This window comes from Trichechus manatus, unplaced genomic scaffold, assembly GCF_000243295.1.
Source record: "Trichechus manatus latirostris isolate Lorelei unplaced genomic scaffold, TriManLat1.0 scaffold00161, whole genome shotgun sequence".
Taxonomy (NCBI): Eukaryota; Metazoa; Chordata; class Mammalia; order Sirenia; family Trichechidae; genus Trichechus; species Trichechus manatus.
In genome coordinates, this window is record NW_004444097.1 from 4,863,735 (window position 1) to 4,886,708 (window position 22,974).

At 36.0% G+C, this 22,974-nt stretch overlaps 1 protein-coding gene across 1 annotated transcript in view; it reads right to left on the bottom strand.

Annotated features, from left to right (window-relative positions):
• The window catches only part of FAM227B (family with sequence similarity 227 member B), a 270,859-nt gene that overhangs the window by 21,861 nt on the left and 226,024 nt on the right, over positions 1-22,974 (bottom strand). Inside the window, exons 11-12 of the mRNA XM_004386313.2 lie at positions 15,910-16,007; positions 7,485-7,645 (exon numbers count right to left, since the gene is read on the bottom strand). Coding sequence (XP_004386370.1) covers positions 7,485-7,645; positions 15,910-16,007 — 259 coding nt within the window. The remainder of the gene's footprint in view (positions 1-7,484; positions 7,646-15,909; positions 16,008-22,974) is intronic.

The following is a 22,974-nucleotide window of genomic DNA, read 5'->3' on the forward strand; positions in this document are numbered from 1 at the left end:
GTATTTTAAAAGACCTTGTATTCCAGCAAGGTAATGTCTTGTTTCCATTATCTGAAAGTTCTCATTAACAGATAATATTGCGATGCCCACACCCTGAGTTTTGAAGTTGAAGGAAAGTGGGGATTAAATTTTTTTGAAAAATCTCATAAGTATGAAACAAATTTTCTATCAGCGTAAGCCTTCCTATTCAGTTCACCCTGAGCATTTCAGAAGGATTGAAGGGGAAAAAAGTATTTTATCTTTTCTTTACTAGAAAAACAACTAGATGGATGGTTCCAATTAGAAGTTTTTTTCAGACAGTTGTCTTTTAGCTAATTTATCCTTTAAAAATGTGATTGTAGGTCCTTAATCTATATTAACTAGTCATTGAATTGAAATGAATACTCCAACTGATAATAACTTTAGTAACAATTTATAAGTTATTATTCCCATATTGGTTAGTGAGAAAAAAAATCTATGTGGGCATGTGTGACTAAGATTATTGGACATCTTTATTTAAATAATGTGAAAATAAGTTGCACATGGTTCCGAAGGGTTTCCCGCTGGAGCCTTACTGTGTGAATATGGAGTGTTACACAGAGCTGGTGACCTTTCCTCAGTCTCAGGATTTCTTCCTTTTTTTTTTTTGTTTTCACTGTTAACTATTTGCTTCTCCCACATCACAAATAATTCACAACAGATGATTTCTTCACATAGCTTTTATTTTTATGCCAGGGTAAATGTTGATATATCCTACATTATTTTCAATTGTAGAGTTTAAATAGTCCTTCCCTAGACAGTTTTTACATTTTAAAAAAAGTCTGTATATGTCTTCTGATTGTGGGAGCATGTGTTTATAGTAACATAATGCACTCATTATGACTGCATTGAGTTCAGATTTTTCTAAACTGCAACAAAATGTGAAAAAAGAAATACATTAGAAGTAGACAGTCAGCCTACAGAATTTTAGCAGGACGCACACAACTACACTAGCCTTTTGCTCCTAGTTTTCAATTGTTTTAATAATTTTTTTTCACATGTAAAAAGTTATTAGACTTTTGGGGTATTTCTTTGTTAGTTTACTCTCAACACATAAAGGACTTGAGGTTGTTTACAAAACTACAGACAATGTGTGAAGAGAAAATTAAGAGCCCCAAATACATTTTGCACAAGATTCTGGACAAAGATGTGCTACATATTCAGCTCTGGCTCCTAGAAGTCAAAGTTTCTCCCCGTTTTACTCATAATTCTAATACTAGGTGATTTAAAAGAAATTAAAAGCGCATTCATAAAAAATTATTCAAATTTTCCACTAATAATGATTAAGGTATTTAACTAGTAAAGAAGTTTATTATTTTCCTTATAAATGTGTATTAAAAATCATGTCAGAAGACATGAGCACTGATGTGATTACAATTACATTCACTCCCTCCCTTCCTCTCCACACACATCTCCAGTCTGCTCAGTGTTTATCTATGAATCCTAAAACATTGACAATGAAGCATGTCTTCCCTCTTGTGACTTTGGCCAATCACTCTGCATCAATAAAAATACTAGCTATGATATTAAATTTATTTTTAAATGTATCTATTCCACAAACTAATTTAAAATTATGTAGTGATCAAATATTATATTGTTCTTTATATTTAAGCTTAAGAAAGTGTGTAATGAGAATCTCTTACTAAATAAATAAAAGAAGGATTTTGGAATAGAATACGCATGATCATGCAATATTAACTGTCTGGAGGAAAAAGTGTCTCAGTGATTTAATGCAGGATCAACTCAAGAAATTTAAAATAACTATTCACCTCAAATATGAGGAATATTATCATGGAATCCCTTCTTGTGTCTTCTGTTGGCTTCTCTGCCTCCTAATACCCATCTTCCTTCTCCCAAATAACTGTGATTTTCATTAAAAGCTTAGAACATGCTTACGTTCTTCTGGAACTACACATTTCCCTTTGGTAAACAATTAGGTTCTGCAGTGTTTGAGTGCATAGACTCCAACTGCTACCACTTACTTCAGTGTCCTCAGGCAAGTTACCTATATTTTCTGTCCCTCAGTTTCCTTATCTATAAAATAAGGATAATAGTATCTCTCTCAGCAGTTCCCATGAGAACTGAACCAGTTAATAAATGCAAAGTATTTAGAACAATGCCTGCTATACAGTAACTGCTCAATACATTTAAAAAAACATTTTGATAACGTGACTTCCACAGTTAACTCTGTACCAGTGACTCCCAAATTTCTATCTATCTCCCTGTCCTTTAATTTTCTTAATTTTAATGTAATGTCAACTTTTATTGAAAAATAAAATAAAATTTGGTCTTATTTTTATATGTTGTTAGGTGCTGTAGTATCGGTTCTGACTTATAGTGACCCTATGTACAACAGAACGAAACACTGCCAGTCGGTCCTGTGCCATCCTCACAATCATTGTTGTACTTGAGTCCATTGTTGCAGCCACTGTGTCATCTACCTCTAGGGTCTTCTTCTCTTTCGCTGACCTTCTACTTTGCCAACATGATGTCCTTCTCCAGGGACTGGTCCCTTCTGGTAACATGTCCAAAGTACATGAGACAGTCTTGCCATCCTTGCTTCTAAGGAGCATTCTGGCTGTACTTATTCCAAGACAGATTTGTTTGTTCTTCTGGCAGTCCATGGTATATTCAATATTCTTCACCTACACCATCATTCAAAGGTGTCAGCTCTTCTTCATTTCTCCTTAATTCATTCTCCAGCTTTTGCATGCATATGAGGCGATTGAAAGTACCATGGCTTGGGTCAGGAACGCCTTAGTCCTCAAAGTGACATCTTTGCTTCTCAACACTTTGAAGAGGTCTTTTGCAGTAGATTTGCCCAATGCAATGTGTCATTTGGTTTCTTGACTGCTGCTTCCATGGTTGTTCATTGTGGATCCAAGTAAAATGAAATCCTTGACAACATCAATATTTTTTCTGTTTAACATGATGTTGTTTATTGGGCCAGTTATGAGGGTTTTTGTTTTCTTTATGTTGAGGTGTAATCCATGCTGAAGGCTGTAAGTCTTTGATCTTCATCAGTAAGCACTTCAAGTCCTATTCACTTTCAGCAGGCAAAGTTGTGTTATCTGCATATCACAGTTTCTTAATGATTCTTCCTCCAATCCTCATGACACATTCTTCTTCATATAGTCCAGCTTCTCAGAAGCTGTTTTTTTATATAAAACCATGCTATATTCACCCATCAGACATTTATTTAACACTATTGTATGCTAGATACTATTTTTTAGGTGTCAGGAATACGGAGGCAAATAATTCTTTTTTCCCTATTGGATGAGAAAAACAAGTGAACAAATGGTTACACTATAGTGTAGTAAGTATTTGGATTGAGATATATGGGAGCTATAGAAATATTGAAGAGCATCGTCTAACTCAGAATGTTGTTCAAATATTGTATTAATTATCTATTACTATATGTCTTAGTTATCTAGTGCTGCCATAACAGAAATACCACAAGTGGATGGTTTTAATGAAGAGAAGTTTATTTCCTCATAGTCAAAGTAGGCTAAAAGTCGAAATTCAGGGTGTCAGCTCCAGGGAAAGGCTTTTTCTCTCTGTCGGCCTTCTTCTCTTCGGTGTTCCCCCAGACTAGGAGCTTCTCGGTGCAGGGACCCCAGTCCAAAGGACGCGCTCTGCTCCTGGCACTGCTTTCTTGATGGTATGAGGTCCCCCAATTCTCTGCTTGCTTCCCTTTCATCTCTTGAGAGATAAAAGGTGGTGCAGGCCACACCCCAGGGAAACTCCCTTAACATTGGATGTGACCTGGGTAAAGGTGGTGTTACAATCCTACTCTAATCCTCTTTAACATAAAATTACAACCACAAAATGGATGCCAACCACACAATTCTGGGAATCATGGCCCAGCCAAATTGATACACACATTTTTGGGGGGACATACTTCAAACCATGACACTGTATAAATATAAAATCAGTGGACTCTGACCTCCAAAATTGAAAAGAACATGGTTATACTCTGGACCAGTGCTAATATAATGGTACTGTAAGGGGAAGAAAAAAATCAATTCTATTATTACTTTTAACAAACGGTAAATTAAACATAACTGCGTTATAACTATGTAACTAACCTCAAAACTAAGCAGCTTAAAACAACAAACTTTTATCATTGCATAGTTTCTGTGGGCCAGGAATCTGGGCACAGCTCAGCTGGGTCCTCTGGCTCAGGGTTTCTCACAGGATGCAATCATGGTATCAGCAGGGCGGCAGTCAGTTCAAGGCTCAATTGGGGGAAGATCCACTTCCAAGCTCCCTCATGTGGCTATTGGTATTCAGATCCTCATATGAGGGTTGTTGGACTGAGGGCCTCAGTTTCTCATTGTCTGTTGACTGGAGGCCTTCCTCAATTCCTGCTGCGTGGGCTTCTCCATAAGGCAGCTCACAACATGGCAGCTGGCTTTCCCAAGAATGAAGACTCCACGAGAGTGAGAGAGAGCAAACGAGATGGATGCCAGTCTTTTTGTAACTGAATCTCAGAAGTGGCATCCCATATGACTGCCATCTTGTACTCACTGGAAACAAGTCAATAGGTTCAGCCACACTCAAGTGGAGGGGATTACACAAGAGCATGAATATAAGAAGGGAGGGATCGCTGGGATCTACCTTAGAACCCGCCTATCTCAAATACGAAGAATTAAATTTGTCTTTTGTTATTGTTTATCTCCTCCTCTTCCTCTCTGCTTTCTCCCACTACCTTACTGTGTAGATGTATTCACTGCAAGGGGTTGTCTCTCCACTTCAGGAAGGCTAAAGGACTCCAGTAAGTCCAGAGAAAACTACTAAAAATGTTTGTATGCCAAACAGCTTCAAAGTAAAACCTGAGTGAGACAGAAATAAATGATCATAGAATCATCACAGATATTTATAGAAAATCTGGATGCAAATTTTATTAGCAGTTATCAATATCTTGGAGAAAATATTATTGGGCTCTGCTATCAACCACTGGTATCACACTCAGAGAACATTCTGGCCCAGATTGCTATATATCAGGAAAGCAGCCACGGCTCAGGAATTAGAAGAGTCTGCTGCCAGCTCTGCTACATGAGTCATCTGGGCAAGCTACTTAACCTCTTTGTGCTTTGGTCTCCGCATCTGTAAAGTGGTGGTGGTGGGTGCTGCTCTGTCCACTGTCACAGGACTCTTGTTATTTACTGCAATAATCCATAGGAGGAAACGCTTTGAAAAAGTACAAAGTGCTGGTGACTGTGGAGTATCATTTTTATTTAGTTCATCGTTAGGTCTAGAAACACTTTTCCTTACAGTGGGCATTATATTTTACCAGCTCAGAAAGCATCATAGGCAGCCCGATTACTTTCCAGAGTGTGATTTCTTTCAAGTTTTTGTGGGATGAGAACTTCTCCTAAAAGGTTTCATGACTTAGACCTCCATTTTTTCTCTTCCTTGAACTCACACACACTCACACTCTTCCAACATCTTCATAACCTAGTGGTACAAATTCTTGCACAGCCTTTGGATGAATCTATGCCCATTAAAAAGGTAAACACAATCTAAGATCAACATTTTAAAAATCACAATAAAATTTAGTTAAAAATAAAAGTAATCTATTATAAAAGATTTTAGATACTAAGAGCTAATCAAAGTCCACTTCGAAAATTTTTTTGTTTGTTTGCTTTGTTTTGGATATCCAGGTTTGATGAGAATCTTTGCATCATTACTTAAATTACGAATCCAAGAATAGACTGCTTTAGCCCTGTAGTTTGCTTCTTTCTTTGTGTTCCCAAGCTTTCCAAGTTAATTCCATGTGCTTGTGGTCAGTGAGGCTCTGCAGGTTGTCTTGAATGAAATGGGGGAGAAGGAATGTCCTGGGAAGAGTCTTGAGAATTTGCTACAGCAGTGGCATCCACATCTTTTTGAACATATATCCATTAGTAGACAATATTTGAGTATACCCCCATATATATAGAATTTCAAATTTATAAATTATATACACATCAACCTGTATTAATATATTATGCACAGCATAATACCTATTGTAGTAAGTTTGAAATCTAGAAACAAGAAAGAGTGAAACAAAATAAAAATATTATAAAAATAAATTTTAACATTTCATTTATTAATGGCACACAAAACCTTTGGCCTCAAATGTAAGGATTTGTATTGATGTTCTGAATAGTTTGTTTTTATATACCTTGCTGATTAAAATGGCATCATACTATCATTAACCCATTGCTGTTCAGCTGATTCCAACTCATAGTGACCCTATAGGACAGAGTAGAACCGTTCCATAGGGTTTCCAAGGAGCAACTGGTGGATATGAACTGCTGACTTTTTGGTTAGCAGCCATAGCACACCGTAGCTCTTAATCACTGTGCCACCAGGGACCATATTATCATTAGCTAACATTAGTTATATTACTATTTATAATAATGACATAAATCCATATTTTAAGTACTCTTTGAAAATTTTGATTTTTTTGCCTACATATGTCAGAATGCATAGGATGATCATTTATTTCATCTCTTAGTGTGGCTGAAAAAGAGCTCCTTCAAGAAGTATTCTATATATTCTTGTTTTTCATTTATTCTTGCATTATTAATATTATCATCAATCCACAGTTTATTTTCAGGAGACTTTTCAAGCTGTTAGTCCATTACTGAACATTAGTTTATCTAAAACTAGAAGATATATTCTATAACTCTGCTTAACTAGCCAAAGAAAACAGCAACATGTTGTGATACTCAGAAAATAGGACATGAGCAACACAGTAAGGCACAAACTGAAATGTCAACGGAGTGAGGAAGCCTGTTTACTAAATATTAGTAAAGCTGAACTTAGTTTTTATTTTTAAAGATAGAAATAGACATAAATAAAAGTCCAAATTGTTTTTTTCTCCACCCAGGGCTATGTACACTGCAATTTGGGACCTCTGTGCTAGATGTATCTCTTTGGGGGTCATCTAAGACCCCAGTGAAGCTGGGCCAGGATGGGTGGATGCTGAGGGAGCATGCAGTGTAAGTAGGCAGAACTCCAGGCTCCCATCCCTACTACAACAAAGAAGCACCAATTCCATTTATTTTACATATTGAGCTTTCTGATAAATTCTCGTTTGAACAAAGGTTTCCACATGTTTGAAAACTCTCTCTGGAGAAGCCTAGAAGCCTATGACCCACAGTTTTGACAAATATCTGAAACTTAACACTGAATGGTAAAGTTGTAAATGTAGTCATTTACCAGACAGCAAATATACCAGTTTTATAAGTTCCTGGGTTTTTGTTTCTTTTATTTTTTATTACATGGAAAATTATAGCCTTAGATCGAAAAGAGAAAACTACTTTAGCTAAACATGCTAAAAATCTTTTGAACATAAGTAAGTGCTAAATAAATGCGTTGGTAAAGAATGCATTCAACTTTTTTTCTTAGTTGAGACATTTAGTAAAAAGTTTTTAATATTTTAGAAGCAGATAACATTAAAGCTTGAAAAAGGATATGGTTCTCGGCATATTTCAGTGAGTTTAATCTTTGTTTGTCTAGGGGTATTTGCAATACCAGCTAGCTCATGCATCTTAAGATAATATAAAATTAGTGGACTCTGACCTCCAAAATTGAAGAGAACACGGTTCAACTCTGGACCAGTGCTAATATAATGGGACTGTAAGGGGAAGAAAAAAATCAGGTCAATTGTTACTTTTAAAGAACTGTAAATTAAACATAATTGCACTATAACTATAGATAAAATTCTATTTGATATATTGAAATAAAATGAAATTCTGCCAAGTGTCCTCTTAATTAAAGGAATTAACTAAAATATGAGTCAATGAGTCCATGCAGTAGGCTTTCATAATCTTTTAGTTTATCAGCAAACTTGAAGATAGGTCAATAGAGATTATCCAGGAAGAAGATGAAGGAGAGGAAGAGGAAGAAGAAGAAGATGAGGATAATAACGGAGAAAAATAAACAGAGCCTCAGAGAGAGGGACAGAAAAAATATACGAAGAAATAATGACTGAAAACTTTTCACATTTTCTGAAAACACACCCAAGAAGATCAGTGAACTCCAAGTAGGATAAATTCAAAGAGATCTACACCTTGACATATCATAGTCAAAGTGTTGAAAGCCAAAGACAGAGGAAATCTTAAAAGCAGTGAGAGAAAAACAACTCATAACATAGAAAGGAATGTTAATAAGATTAATAGCTGACTTCTCATTAGAACAATGTAGGCCAGAAGGTAGTAGAGTGACATATTCAAAGTACTGATGGAAAAAAACACCTGTCAGCAAAGAATTCTGTGTCCAGAAAACAACCATAAATAAAATTGCTCCAAAATTCTATTATTGACTCTTTATGGTAGAAGAGGCCAGAAGAGCAACTACTCATATTTTCTTTCCTCAATTTTTGTAATAATTAGGTAAGAGATTTATTATTAATTCTACTTCTCACTTCTGTGGGGAAATAAGATTTTCTTCTCATTTGCTTTTATTGATAACAGAAAGTTCTCTGGTTTCTTTTGCTAATGGTCACTTGTTCATTCTATATGCTCTTATAAATAATATGAGTTTTAGGATTCCTAAGGGTTCCATAATTATTTCAAATAGTGGTGGGACTATGATAATCAAAGGCAATTCTTTGATGATGAAATCTTAATGTCAATATCAGATGTGTTTGCTATGATGTCAAACATTTTTCTCATATTAATATCCCATAGGAATTCTCATCATGCTAAATCTGGCCTGATCTTTAAATTGCATGCAAAACCAGCCTAAGCTCAGTCTGGATTAAAAGAAAACTTTGCCAGAGAGATGGTTTATGACAATTTTCTTACTTCTGTCTTGGGCCTGGTAAGATAGAAGTTCTATCTTACAGAAATTCTAGAAATAGACATTTCTGTTATTTTTATGCAGTTATCAGCTATTAAATCAGTGAAACCACAGTTCACTCTAGGAGGATCCCTGATTTTTAAGGGTAGTCTGGCCAGACAAGAGCAGAACTAGGTTTAAAGATAATGGCAGAAGAATGTCAGAGAACTTTAAGATTCCATAAAACAACACTTTTGCAGTCAAAAGTAATCTCAGCACTAAATAAGAACCAAACAAACCTCTAAACTTTGGGAGGGTCACAAGGGATGAACAAGGGATGTTTTGGTGCCCAATTTTTCTGCTAATTTATTAAGGGATAATGGTTGACAGTCACTAGAAAGCTAAACTTTGGTTTTTGAGGTTTGAATGTGTGCCCATCCAATGCTCATACACTTTCAGTGACAGGGATTCCACAGGCACCCATTCAACATTTGGACAGCTCTGATGTTCAGAAAATTCTTTATACTGAGCTTAAATCTGTCTCCCCATAGTTTTTAGCTATTGGTAAAAATTATACTTGTTTGAGCCACATAGAAAAAGGATAATCCCTCTCTATATGTTATTACAGCTTCCAGAATCTTTTATTTTCCAATGAAAATACCTTTAAATTTTTGGACCATTGCTCGGTTAGTATGGTTTCAGAGCCCTTCATCATTCCGATTACTCTCTGCTCAGAACACTTCTGTTTGTCTACACCCCTTTTACAGTGCAGACTGAAATGAACATAATACACCAGTTATTGTCTGAGCAGCACAGAATATACTTTGGGGTCAACCACATTCTACTATTGACACGTATTGAGCTTTCTATTAAAAATGATTTCCAGATCTTTTTCAGGCATGCTGCTTATAAGCCAAGGCTTTATTATTCTGTACTTACATAGTTGTAATCTTGGACCTTTATACTTTTCCCCCAGTGAATGTTCATCTTTTGAAATTAGGTCTATTATTCTAGCCTATTGTGAATTTTTGGTCATTCAATATATTCATGACTCTTCCAAGTTTTATGACTTCTATATATCTAATAAAAATGGCAACTGCATTTTTATCCAAGTTATTGATAAAATAGATTGTACAGGGCAGGGCCAACAATGCAGCAGTACGATACACTACCAAAGATGTGTCTCCAGTTCGCTTTCTATCCTCAGTTAAGAATCCATCTGTCCAATTCTTCAACTTGTAAACAAGGTACAAGAGATCATTTTTAGTGCTTGCTGAAGACCAGAAATAAAATTTCTATTCATTTCCCTGATTACTGAATCTATCAAGCCTACCCAAAAAACAAATGGTGTGACATGGTCATTGACCCAAAATTGAATCTTAGAAATCACCAGTTTCTATATTAAGTACTCACAAACCATTCCTTAGCAACACTGTGAAGGTTAGAATAAGGTAGGAAAAGAATCTATATTATTTGATTATTAAAGACCAGGAAATATATGAATACTGATTGTTTCAGAGAATGGTTTTTATATAGGCATAATTTATAATTTTAAATAATTGGTCAGACCTGATCAGATAATTCAGACAAAATTTTAACAATAAAGACTAAGAGATTTAAAACCAAATTTTCTTACAAGTTGAGAGGCAGAGCCAACATGGCGCTATAAGCAGAAGCACCGTGCCATCCCTCTGCAGCAAAGACCCAAAAAACTAAGTAAAACAGATACAGACGTCAATTCTGGAACCCTAAGCACCAAATGAAGGAATAAAGAACTTCATCAAACACCGAATGGAATAAGAAACTGGCAGGGAACAGAGAACGAGGAGAGCTATGGTGTGGAGGTCCTCTACCAGCTAACATGGCACACATTCGCCATCTTGGCCTACAGCTACCAAAGAACACAGACAGGAAGTAAGGGAAGGCAACCAGGGATACATGCTTTCCCACCCCCTACCCTTCTTCCCTGTACGAGGCCTCTGTTGCTTGCCAATGGGCCATGGTCACTTGGCCAGAGAGATACCAGCTCACTGCTACCCAGATTCTCCATCTTCGACCTCAGCCAATGAGGACTGAAGACAGGGAGTACAGGAAGGCAACTCCACAGAGCTGCCAGCAGGAGACAGAGCACCTGGTAACCAGGAATACACACTTTCCCACTCCCCATCTGTCATTGATTGAATTGTGTCCCCCCCAAATATCTGTCAACTTGGCTGGGTCATGATTCCCAGTATTGTATGATTGTGTACCATTTTGTAATCTGATGTGATTTCCTTATGTGTTGTAAATTCAATCACTATGACCTAATAAGATGGAGGGTATTTCTGTTATAGCAGCACTAGATGACTAAGACACCATCCTTCTTCCCTCTATGTGGCCCCTGCTGTTTTCCAATGGGCCACAGTAGCTTGGCTGAAGGGAAAATAGCTCACTGCCACTGGGGTCTGTCCCACCCTCACCAGCCTGCCCCTTCAGTGACATTTTTTTTGTTTGTTTTCCTTGTTCATTTATTTGTTGTTTGATATTGTTTTTTTGGGGGGAGGGGCTTTTTTTGTTGCTTCTCTCTCTCTCCCTTCCTAGCTTTCCTTTCTCCCACCCAGCTAGCTCCATGTGCCATCTCCTACCCTTCTTGATGGGCTGTGATTTTTTTGGTTTGTTTGCTTTGTTCTTTTTTTTTTCTTCTTCTTCTTTTGTTTCTTCTTTCTCTCTCCTTTTCTTTCTCTCACCCACCAAACCCTGTGCACCACCCTGCCCATTCACAAGGGGCCATGCTGCACTGCTCATCTGGACAGTTACTGCATGCGGCCTCCTTGGGTCTGCGCCGCCATCACGACCATCTCCCTCAGAACCATTTTATTTAGTTATTTATTTTTGGTTTGTTTTTTTCTTTCTTTTTTTGTTGTTTCTTCTCTCTCCCTTCCTTCCTTTCCTTTTTCCCATCTAGCCTTGTGTACCACCCTGCCTGCCTTCTTGGTGGGCTGTGCTGTACTGCTCGGCTGGAGAGCCTCTGGCAAACGGCCTCCCCAGGTGTGTTGCCCTCAGAGGCTGGCTCCCTCAGTGCCATATTTTTTATTTTTCTTTATCTCTCCCCTTCTCCCTCCCACCTAGGCCTTGTGCTGCCTCTGCCCCTTGCTGATGGGGATGCCATACCACCTGGCAAGAGAGACATCAGCTCCTCACCACCCCAATTCCCCCCCACCCCCAATGGCCAGCTCCCCCACCACCATATTTTTTGTTGTTGTTTTATTTTTTTTATTATTTATTTATTTTGTCTATTTGTTTGTTGGTTTCTTCTCCCTCTTTCCCTTTCTTTCTCTCACCTACCTAGCACTATGTGGCACCCATGCCCCTTCTAGACAGACTAAGCTATACTGCTCAGCTAGAGTCACCAGCACAAGGCCTTGCTGGATCTGCCTTGCTCCCACCCACCAAATACTACCACAATGCCATTTTATTTACTTTTTTTTGGTTTTTGTTTCTCTCTCTTCTTTCACCCACCCAATTAGCTCTGCATATCACATCCTCTCCTTTCCTTCCTGCCTAGCTGCACAGCTGCACACCTGAGCAGCACTGATGTGGTCCCCTGGGCCCCTCCCTGAACTTCCCCCCATCTCCACACTGTCAGCCCCAGTTCATGCTGCAAACTACCCATCCCTACTCCTTCACCCCTACTGGACCCACTCTGCTCCACCATAGCTGAGTGACTGGTCCTGCCCACCTGGACAAGGTGGTGAGAAGTTTCATGCCCACCGATGAGCAAACAATAAAGAATGCCCAACCTGCCTGCCCAGATATAACCCAATAAAACAAAAAAGCAGGATGAAACAAACAAATCTACAATCAACAAACAAAAAAAATAATTCCTGAATGTCCTGAAGACAGAAAACAATATCAAAACATATTTAAAAAAAAGGACAGGATGGCTCCAGAAAGCGTTCAAAATAAGACACCAGATGACTTCTGGTAGAAGAAAAGGCACTGGAACTAGCTGAGAGGGAATTCAAAACTCTAATATTCAGGGGTCTCCAACAGATGAAGGAAAATGCAGACAAATGCGAGGAAAAAGTAGACAAAATCATGGAAAATATAGACAAAATCATGGAAAAGGAGACAAAGCAATAGAAGATTTCAGGAATATAATACAGGAACAAAATGTCAAAACAAACAAACAACTAGAAATCATACAAAAACAGCAATTAGAAATCCAAAAGATAAACAAGATTTCAGAACTGGACATTGCCATAGAATGTTTTAGGAGGAGATTTGAAACAGTGGAAGACAGGATCAGCAAAACTGAAGACAAAATCCTTGGATACCACTTTGAAGAAAAATCAGAGAAAAGAATGAATAAAAATGAAGAAATCCTGAGAACAATGTGGGATACAATCAAAAGCAAAAATTTGCATGTGATTGGAGTTCCAGAACAGGGGGAGAAAATGAAAAACACAGAGAGGATCATTGAAGATTTGCTGACAGAAAACTTCACTAATATGAAAGATGAAAAGCTGACCATCCAAGAAGCTCAACAAACCCCATATAGGATAGACTTCAAAAGATAATCACCAAAACTTATAATCACACTCACTGAAACCAAAGACAAAGAAAGAATCCTGAGGGCAGCTTGAGAAAAATGAAAAGTCACATACAAAGCGGAAACAATAAGACTAAGCTCTGATTACTTGGAAGAAACCATGCAGGCAAGAAGGCAACAGGATGATACATATAAAACCTTGAAAGAAAAAAAACTGCCAACCAAGAATAATATATCCTACAAAACTCTCGCTCAAATATGATGGTGAAATAAGGACATTTCCAGATAAGCAGAAATTAAGGGAATATGTAAAACACAAACAAAACTTACAAGAATTATTAAAGGCAGTCCTTTGGTTAGAGAACTAACAACATCAGACAACAGCCTGAATCTAGGATGCAAGAAAGCATCAGCTGGATACCAACCTAGGTAATAAACTCTCAAGGATAAAACAAAAACAAAATATTTAAAACAGAGATATCAATCTGTAAATGACAACAATGTCAGAATAATAAAAGGGGTAATAAATGGTGTAAGTATAGAACTTTCAAATGGAGAGGAAGACAAGGTAATATCAAGTAATAAAAGACTGGTTCAAACTTAGGAAGATAGGGGTAAATTTCAAGGTAACCACAAAGAAAGTTAACAAACTTACTGATCAAAATGAAGAAGAAAAACATAAACTCTCAGTACACACAAAATCTACAAAAATGAAAGAAACAAACAAAAAAAATACACAAACAAAAGCAATTCAGCACAGGAGAGTAAGAGGAACAAAGAAAATGTTAGCACCACAAAAAAAAAAGCACTACAAAATGACAGCAATCAACTCACACCTATCAATAATGACACTGAACTTAAATGGCTTAAATGCACTCATAAAGAGACAGACAGTGACAGGATGGATAAAAAAACAGGACACATCAATATGCTGTCTACAAGAGACACACTTTAGAAACAAAGACATAAATATATTAAAAATCAAAGGATGTAAAAATATCTATCAAGAAAACTGCAACCAAAAAAGAGGAGGAGTGGCAATACTAATCTCAGATAAAATAGACTTTAAAACAAAATCCACCATAAAAGACAAAGAAAGGCACTATATCATGATTAAAGTGATGATCCATCATGAAGACATAATCATAATAAACATCTATACACCCAAAGACAGGGTCCAAAATACATAAAACAACTCTAACAGCACTGAAAAGAGAAACTGACAGTTCCACAACAATAGTAGCAGACTTCAACACACCACTCTCAGTAAAGGGCAGAACACTAAACAAAGATACAGAAGATCTAAAGGCCACAATCAACCAACTTGATCTCTTAGACACATACAGAACACTCCACCTAACACCAGCAAAGTACACATTCTTTTCCAACTCACATAGAACATTCTCCAGAATAGACCACGTCTTACACCACAAAGCAACCCTCAACAAAATCCAAAACATTGAGATAATACAACGTGTCTTCTCTGATCACAACACCATCAAAGTAGAGATTAACAACAGGAAGAACAAGGAAAAAAAAATCAAATACATGGAAACTGAGCAACACCCTGCTGAAAAACCACTGAGTAATAGAAGAAATGAAAGATGGAATAAAAAAATTCTTAGAATCAAATGAGAATGAAAACACATCATACCAAAACCTTTGGGACACAGCAAAGGCAGTACTCAGAGGTCAATTTGTAGCAATAGAGGCACACATCAAAAAAGAAGGGACAAAATCAAAACATTAGCTACACATCATGAACAAATAGAAAGAGAACAGCAAAAGAAGCCCACAGCCACCAGAAGAAAGGAAAAATAAAGATCAGAGCAGAAATAAATGAAATAGAGATCGGAAAAACAACAGAAAGAATCAACAAACCCAAAAGTTGGTTCTTAGAAAGGATCAACAAAAGTGACAAACCATTGGCCAAACTGACCAATGAAAAACAGGAGACGACGCAAATAACCCAAATAAAAAGTGAAATGGGGAACATCACAAATTTTCTTACAAGTTAACAGATCAAATCCAGAATTTCAAGCCAATAACCTTGTAAAATCTTGGCTAAAACAACATAAGGTGGCAAGCCCATCGGATTTCTACTTGCTAGTCACCTTCAGGAATGTGGAGAAACTAAACATTCAAGACTCAAATGTAGCAGTATCTAAATATGGTCAGTTATTTCAGGACTGGCTTGAGAGGTGGAACAGGCCAACCATTCCTGATATTCCTTTGAAGTCTTCCCCGCAACTCTTATTTATGCTGATGGAGACCACAGTCATGTAAAAACACTTAGAAGAAGTCTTCGTATGTTGACTCAAGAAGAAGCAGTGGCAAGAAGTGTTGTGAGGAAAAGGTAAATGCTGTAATTTTTTTCATTAGGGTAAGGATAGTTTCCGAATAAAATAAGACTTTAATATAAAGATTAACCCTCCCCAAATAAATATATTTTGATCATTAATTTTTTTTCTAAATATATGTGAAGAAAGCAATAACCGCCACTGACTATATGAAGCTGGATCAACTAATTACATGCAAATTAAACAAGCAAGAACTTTTTTTTTTTTAATAATTACTCTTCTCCAAACCTTCAATGCTGGTTTTGATAATCTTGGTTCTTCCTTAGATGTGGACATCACATATGTTCTGGGTTTCTTTAAAATTTTCTTTATATCGAAGTCTATAGCTAAAAGGAAAAAGAAAATATTTTCTTAAATTCTGGTAATTTTTTTCCACAAAAAGGCATGCTACCCCTTGCTTGTTCTAGCAGTGGAGAGGTGTGAAGATGGATGACAAAGTGTTAAGGTATTGTTATAGGTGCCCAGTTGGAGAAAATGATGAATATTCTACCTCATATTTTTTTTTACTAAATAGAGCTTTAGAGTTTGTAAAATTCTTTCACTTACATTATCTCATGTTATCCCCATAATTTTGTGAGCTAAGTAACATTTTCCACAATTTACATACTGAGAAAACTAAAATCAAGAAATTCTATGACTTGCTCTGAATTATGCACAGATCTACTTTAGAATGTATCTAACTTAAATTATTACTGCTCTCAAAAAGACACTATTATCTAGCATTGAAATGCAATAGGAAATAAAGGAGAGAGAAAACACATGTAGCTATTAAGCAAAACGTATGTGATCTGATAAGAAAACATGACTGTAATTTTCAGTGATATAGAAAATGATAAGACTATTTCAAAGAAATTATTGCACATCCATGAGTATATTCTTACTGTCTTATTGTGCCTATTCTCTTATCATGCTTCCTAGGTTTTCTCAGATCCTTACACACACACTTCCTCGAGTCCTTACAATTTCTCTATATGCAGGCCCAGTCATTGGTTTGTGTACCTATTAGACCTCAAACAAGTTCCATCTGTCTACATATCTACATACAGAGTCATCTTCATACCTCTGTGCATGCAATTCATGGTCTAAATTGGCAAATTGAAACATTAAGGACTTCTTCACAGTGCTATAAAATAAAATAAAATTCCTTCTAGTAAGGTTATGTCAACATTGTATATATAATTGTGAGTAACCTTACAGAGAGGTTATAAAGTTCAAATACTTATAAATGTATTTTGTTAACAATGATGTGCTGTGTACATGTAAGGTATCACTAGCATCTTTGGGCTTCACCAAGTCTAAACTAAATGTAATATATCCAAGAACATGAGGATCTTATGTTATAATAAAATAGTGATTCACATCACATTTGATTGCCAAGGAAAATGCTACATTTACTACTTTATTTTTTCATTTTGGGGGATTACACCTCACCATAAAGAAAACAAAAATCCTCACAACTGGACCAATAAGCAACATTATGATAAACGGCGAAAAGACTGAAGTTGTCAAGGATTTCATTTTACTTGTATCCACAATCAACGCCCATGGAAGCAGCAGTCAGGAAATCCAACAACATACTGCATTGGGCAAATCCGCTGCAAAAGACCTCTTTTAAAGTGTTAAAAAGCAAAGATGTCACTTTGAGGACTAAGGTGTGTTTGACCCAAGCCATGGTATTTTCAGTCACCTTATATGCATGCAAAAGCTAGACAATGAGTAAGAAGTATGATGCCTTTGAATGGTGGTGTTGGCAAAGAATATTGAATATACCATGAACTGCCAGAAGAACAAACAAATCTGTCTTGGAAGAAGTATAGCCAGAATGATCCTTAGAAGCAAGGACGGTAAGACTTTGTCTCACATACTTTGAACACGTTATTAGGAGGGACCAGTCTCCGGAGAAGGACATCATGCTTGGCAAAGTAAAGGGTCAGCGAAAGAGAGGAAGACCCTCGAGGAGATGGATTGACACAGTGGCTGCAACGATGGGCTCAAGCATAACAACTATTGCGAGGACGGTGCAGGACTGGGCAGTGTACTGTTTTGCTGTACATAGGTTTGCTATGAATCGAAAGCAACTCGAGGGCACCTAACAACAACAACAACTTCTATCATTTCTTTTTAAAAAATTTATTGTAGTGAAATATATATAACAAAAAACTTGCCATTTTAACCATTTTTAGGTGTACAGTTCAGAGACATTAATTATATTCATCATGTTGTGCTTTCACCACTATTATCCATTTCCAAATGTTTTTCATCACCCCAAACAGAAACTCAGTATCCCTTTAGAAACAACTTACTTTTCTCCCCTCCCCCCAGTCTCTGGTAGTTCCTAATATACTTTTGTTTCTATGCAATTGACTATTCTAGATATTTCATATAAATGGGATGATAGAATAGTAGTGGTTAAGAGCTCAGCTGCTAACCAATATGTTGGCAGTTCGAATCTACCGGCCACTCCCTGGGAACCCTATCAGGCAGGTCTACTTTGTCCTGTAGGGTCGCTCTGAGTTGGAATTGACTCGACAGCAACGGGTTTTTTTTTGTTTTTGTTTATTTTTTTACTCAGCATAATGTTTTCAAGGTTTATCCATGCCGTACCATGTATCAGAACTTCCTTTCTCTTTATGGCTGAATAATATTCCATAGCATGTATATATACCACATTTTGTTTGTTCATTTAACTATTGATGGACACTTGAATTGTTTACACATTTTCACTATTGTGAATAATGCTGCAATGAACACTGATGTACACTGAAGAAGTATCTATTGAGTTACTGCATTCAAGTCTCTTGGGTTTATACTTTGGAGTGGCATTTCTGGGTCAGATAGTAATTTTATGCTTAACTTTATGAGGAACTGTATAATCTCTTAATATGAGTTATATTTGGATCTTCAAGGACTAAATCATTGGTCAGACAAGTTACAGAAGCAAGAAACAGTGATTAATTTTTAAGTTTCTATCATTTTGTATAAAGACCAAAGTGACAAGTATCAAAAGTAAAGAACTGGTGTATTTATAAACTAAGGTTTTGTGGAGGCAAACATTGCAAACATAGTGTAAAATAAAATAGCTTTTAAACATAAGACTTAATCAAAGATATTGGTGAAGAAAACCATGAACATTTTAAAATCTCCTCTGTATAATGGAAAACATTAACAAAATCAACCACTAAATACATTCTGAAGCAAAATTTGAGAGACACTGGCAAATTATTTTTTCCTCATGATATGTAAACTTACCTACATAAAACTTTTTAAAAAGATATAAAATATTAAGATCCATTTCATTGTACATGGTAATACAAACTACTTCTTTTAAAAATAAATACAATTAAAAGGAATTGAGACTAAGGGCACTGGTGGTTCAATGGCAGAATTCTCGCCTTCCACACAGGAGACCTGAGTTAGATTCTGGCTAATGCTCCTCAAGTTCAGCCAACCACTTGACTGTCAGTGGAGGCTTGAATGTTGCTATGATGCTGAACAGGTCGCAATGGAGCTTCCAGACTAAGATAGACTAGGAAGAAATGTCTGTTGATCCACTTCTGGAGTATTAGCATATATTCTGGAATATTAGCAAAGGGTGGGGGGAATTGAGACTAGTTATGCCATAAAAATTCTTTACATTGTTTGGATTAGTGATTGTGTGAACTCATTATTGATGTGTTATATGTTGAAGCTATGTTCCTACAATTCCACATCTAAAAATGCCGTATAAAAGAGAAGCTCAGGAAAATTTGCAATTGGTGTTAAAGGCCAACTCTTATCTCATCATTTCTATCATAGATCATCTTTCTTTTCTTTTGAATTTGTATATAATCCTCTTGGTTTCATATGCTACATTCCACATTATGACTATTGTGTAATATTATTTTTTATCTCATTTATCAAGCAAAGCCAAATTATTAAGCAATAATGTTCATGGAATGACCTCACATTATTTGATACCTTGGGAAACATTCCATGTTTCAGTATGTCACATATTTATGGGATATAATAATTAAAACTAGAAAGAATAAGATACTACAGAGGACAACATGTGTGACATAAAACATATGTGACATAAAAAAGAATCAAGAGAATGAAGATGATATTCACATTCGTAGTAAAAACAGTAGGGAAACTGGTCAGGACTGCACAGATTGTAGTTAACAAACAAAATCAACTTGATATATTAAGTCAAAGGGGTAGAGCACCAAAAAATTGGTGGGATGGACTATTACAGTGATGGGAAATATTTTGCTCAAATGAAACCATTCAAATGGTGAAAGGAATATTACCAAGGTGAGGACAAAGAAGGATTGTGGTGTGGTGGAAAGGCTGAGGAATGAGAAAACCCGAGTTCTAGTTGTGGCTCTACAACTGACTCAATTACTCATTTTATTCACCTTAAAGAGGTCACATCACTTTTCTGAACCTCAGTTTTCTCATCTGTATAATGACAGCAGATACTAATCCTATTCTTCCTACCTTAAAGTGGGAGTGTAAGATTAACTTTGTGAGAGTCTTTTGGAAACAAATTGTCAAATTTAAGATATTGTTAAAGAAGACATACAATTAAACGGAAATCTATGAATTTAAGAAAGGCGGAGAGAATTTGGAATAGGATTTAAAAATGAGAAACAGAGTGATATTGTTATAGGGATATATATTACGGAGCACTGGATGGAGGATATATAAAGTATTTTTCTAATAAAGCTCACCAAAGTAATGGACAGGCAAAATACAGTGATGATGGGGCATTTCAACAATTGTAACAACTGCTAGAACTCTCATTCTGTTAAAAGTAGAGTAAGAAATAAATTGGTCAATTGCTTTGCCGATAATTTAATCTCTCAGAAGGTAAAGGAAAAATAGAGTAATTCTAACCAATAAAATCAAGCTGATTAGCAATATAGCTAAGACAAGAACCTTGGGAGACTATCATACTGGGAAGACAGTCAAACAAACTCTAGTCTTTAGAAAAAGAGCTTTCAGAACATTCACAGAAAACACAGAGCCATCTCCATATACTATATCTCTAAAATGGCACAAAAGATGCAGAAGAATCTTGTAAAATAAAAATTATGACTATACAATAATGAACAATTTCAGTGATTAAGAAGGTCAAAACTTGTATAGCTGTCCAGAAGCCTCTCTGAGAAGGTCAAATTAAAACAAAACAAAATGTAAAAAAGATGGGAGGGGAGCATGAACAAAACTCTACTCCAAACTACTCACAGGTCATCAAAGTAAGTGTTAGAGAACTAAAGCTGAGAGTAAAAGAAGATGAAAAGTAAAGTAAGATGAGAGGAAAATAAGTATTTTTTAAAATACTTCCAAAAAACAAAATAGCAAAGTATTCACTTTCTTTTTAGATCTGTACTTTGTGAGAACATTTTTAACCATCAGTGATGAACAATGAACCATACAAAACAAATAAGAAAGTCTCACTGTTTTAAGATAGTTTACATCTCTAAGCCTAAATCAATTATATACCAAGATGCTAAAAAAAAAAAAAGAAAGAAAATCTTGCAAAAGTAAGCTCAGAGCTACTGTTGGCAATTTTTAAGGCATCATGAAGTTGAATAACTGTTGCTCTGCTTTTTAAAAGAATAGTTTTCAGAAACTAAATTTGATATTAAGCCCTGAAAATTTTCCAACTAAATTATTAGAGGGTATGTGAGTCGTTAGAAAAGAACATAATAATCTTATGAGCCAGCATGAGATGCCTAAGAATAGGTCGCTCTAAAAAAAATAATTTTTTCATTGATAGGGTAATACAACTGATATTTCTGGAAAAACTTATGGCTTTAACTACCAATTATATACTGATGAGTCAGACACTGATGGTTGTTTTCCCAAAGTCAATTCCTCTTTTCCTTGCTGGTAGAGTTCTGGTTTTGCTTGAGTATCTACTCCACCTACAAAAAACTGGGGCTAAACTCTAATGAGTCTAATCTAGTCAGTTTTCTCACTTCCCTTGCTAGTGATTGGTTTAAGAAAGGACACATGGTCCAATCTTGACTAATGAGACATGAGAGGAAGTGTCTGTGGGAGTGTCATGTCTTAATATGATTCTTGAGGCTGCTACAACCATAATTTTTTGAAATACCAGCTTATTGAGATATAATTCATATAGTATAAATTCACACTTTTAAAGTACACAAATCAATTTCTTTTGTATATTCACACAGTTGTGCAACCATCGCCACTATCTAATTTTAGAACATTTTAACCTCCCCCCAAAGAAATACCTTACCCATTAGCAGTCACTCTCCATTCACATCTCCCCAATGTCCTTGGCAACTATCAATCTACTTTCTGTCTTCATAGATTTGCCAGTGCTAAACATTTCACATTAATGAAGTCATACAGTTTGTGGCTTTTTGTTACTGGCTTTTCACTTACCATAATGTTTTCAAGATTTGTCCATATTGAAGCATATATCAATACTTCATTCCTTTTGATTGCTGAATATTATTCCATTGTATGGATATACTATATTTTGTTTATTCTTTCATCGGTGATATATATTTGGGTTATTTCCACCTTTTGGTTTTTATAAACAATGCTATCAACATTCCTGTACAAGTTTTTGTGTGGACATATGTTTGCATTTCTCTTGAAGTGGAATTTCTCATAGGGGTGGAATTAAGTATCATATGGTAACTCTATGTTTAACCATTTGAAGAACTGCCAAACTGTTTTCCAAAGAATCTGCACCATTTTACAATTCCACCAGCAATGTATGAGAGTTCTAATTTGTCCACATCCTTGGTAACACTTGCTATTGTCTGTCATTTTTATTTTAGCCATCATAATGGGTGTGAAGTCATACCTCAGTGTGGTTTTGATTTGCACTTCCTGAATGACAAATGGTGTTGAGCATCTTTTCATGTTTTTATTGACTATTTGTGTATCTTCTTTGGAGAAATGTCTATTCAATGTCTTTGTCCATTTTTAAATTGAGTTGTCTTTTTACTGTTGCTTTGTAAGAGTTCATTATATATTCTGAATACAAGTCCCTTATCACATATATGACTTGCAAATACTTTTTCTCATTCTATGAGTTGTCTTTTCACTTTCTTGATGGGTCCTTTGATGCACAAAGTTTTAAAATTTTGTTGAAGTCCAATTTATCTATTTTTCTTTTGTTGCTTGTGCTCTTAGTGTCCTATCTAAGAACCATTTTCTAGCTCAAAGTCATGAAAAGTTGCTCCTGTTTTCTTCAAAGAGTTTTATAGTTTTAGCTCTTACATTTAGTTCTTTGTCCATTTTGAGTTTTTTTTTTTTTTTTTTTTT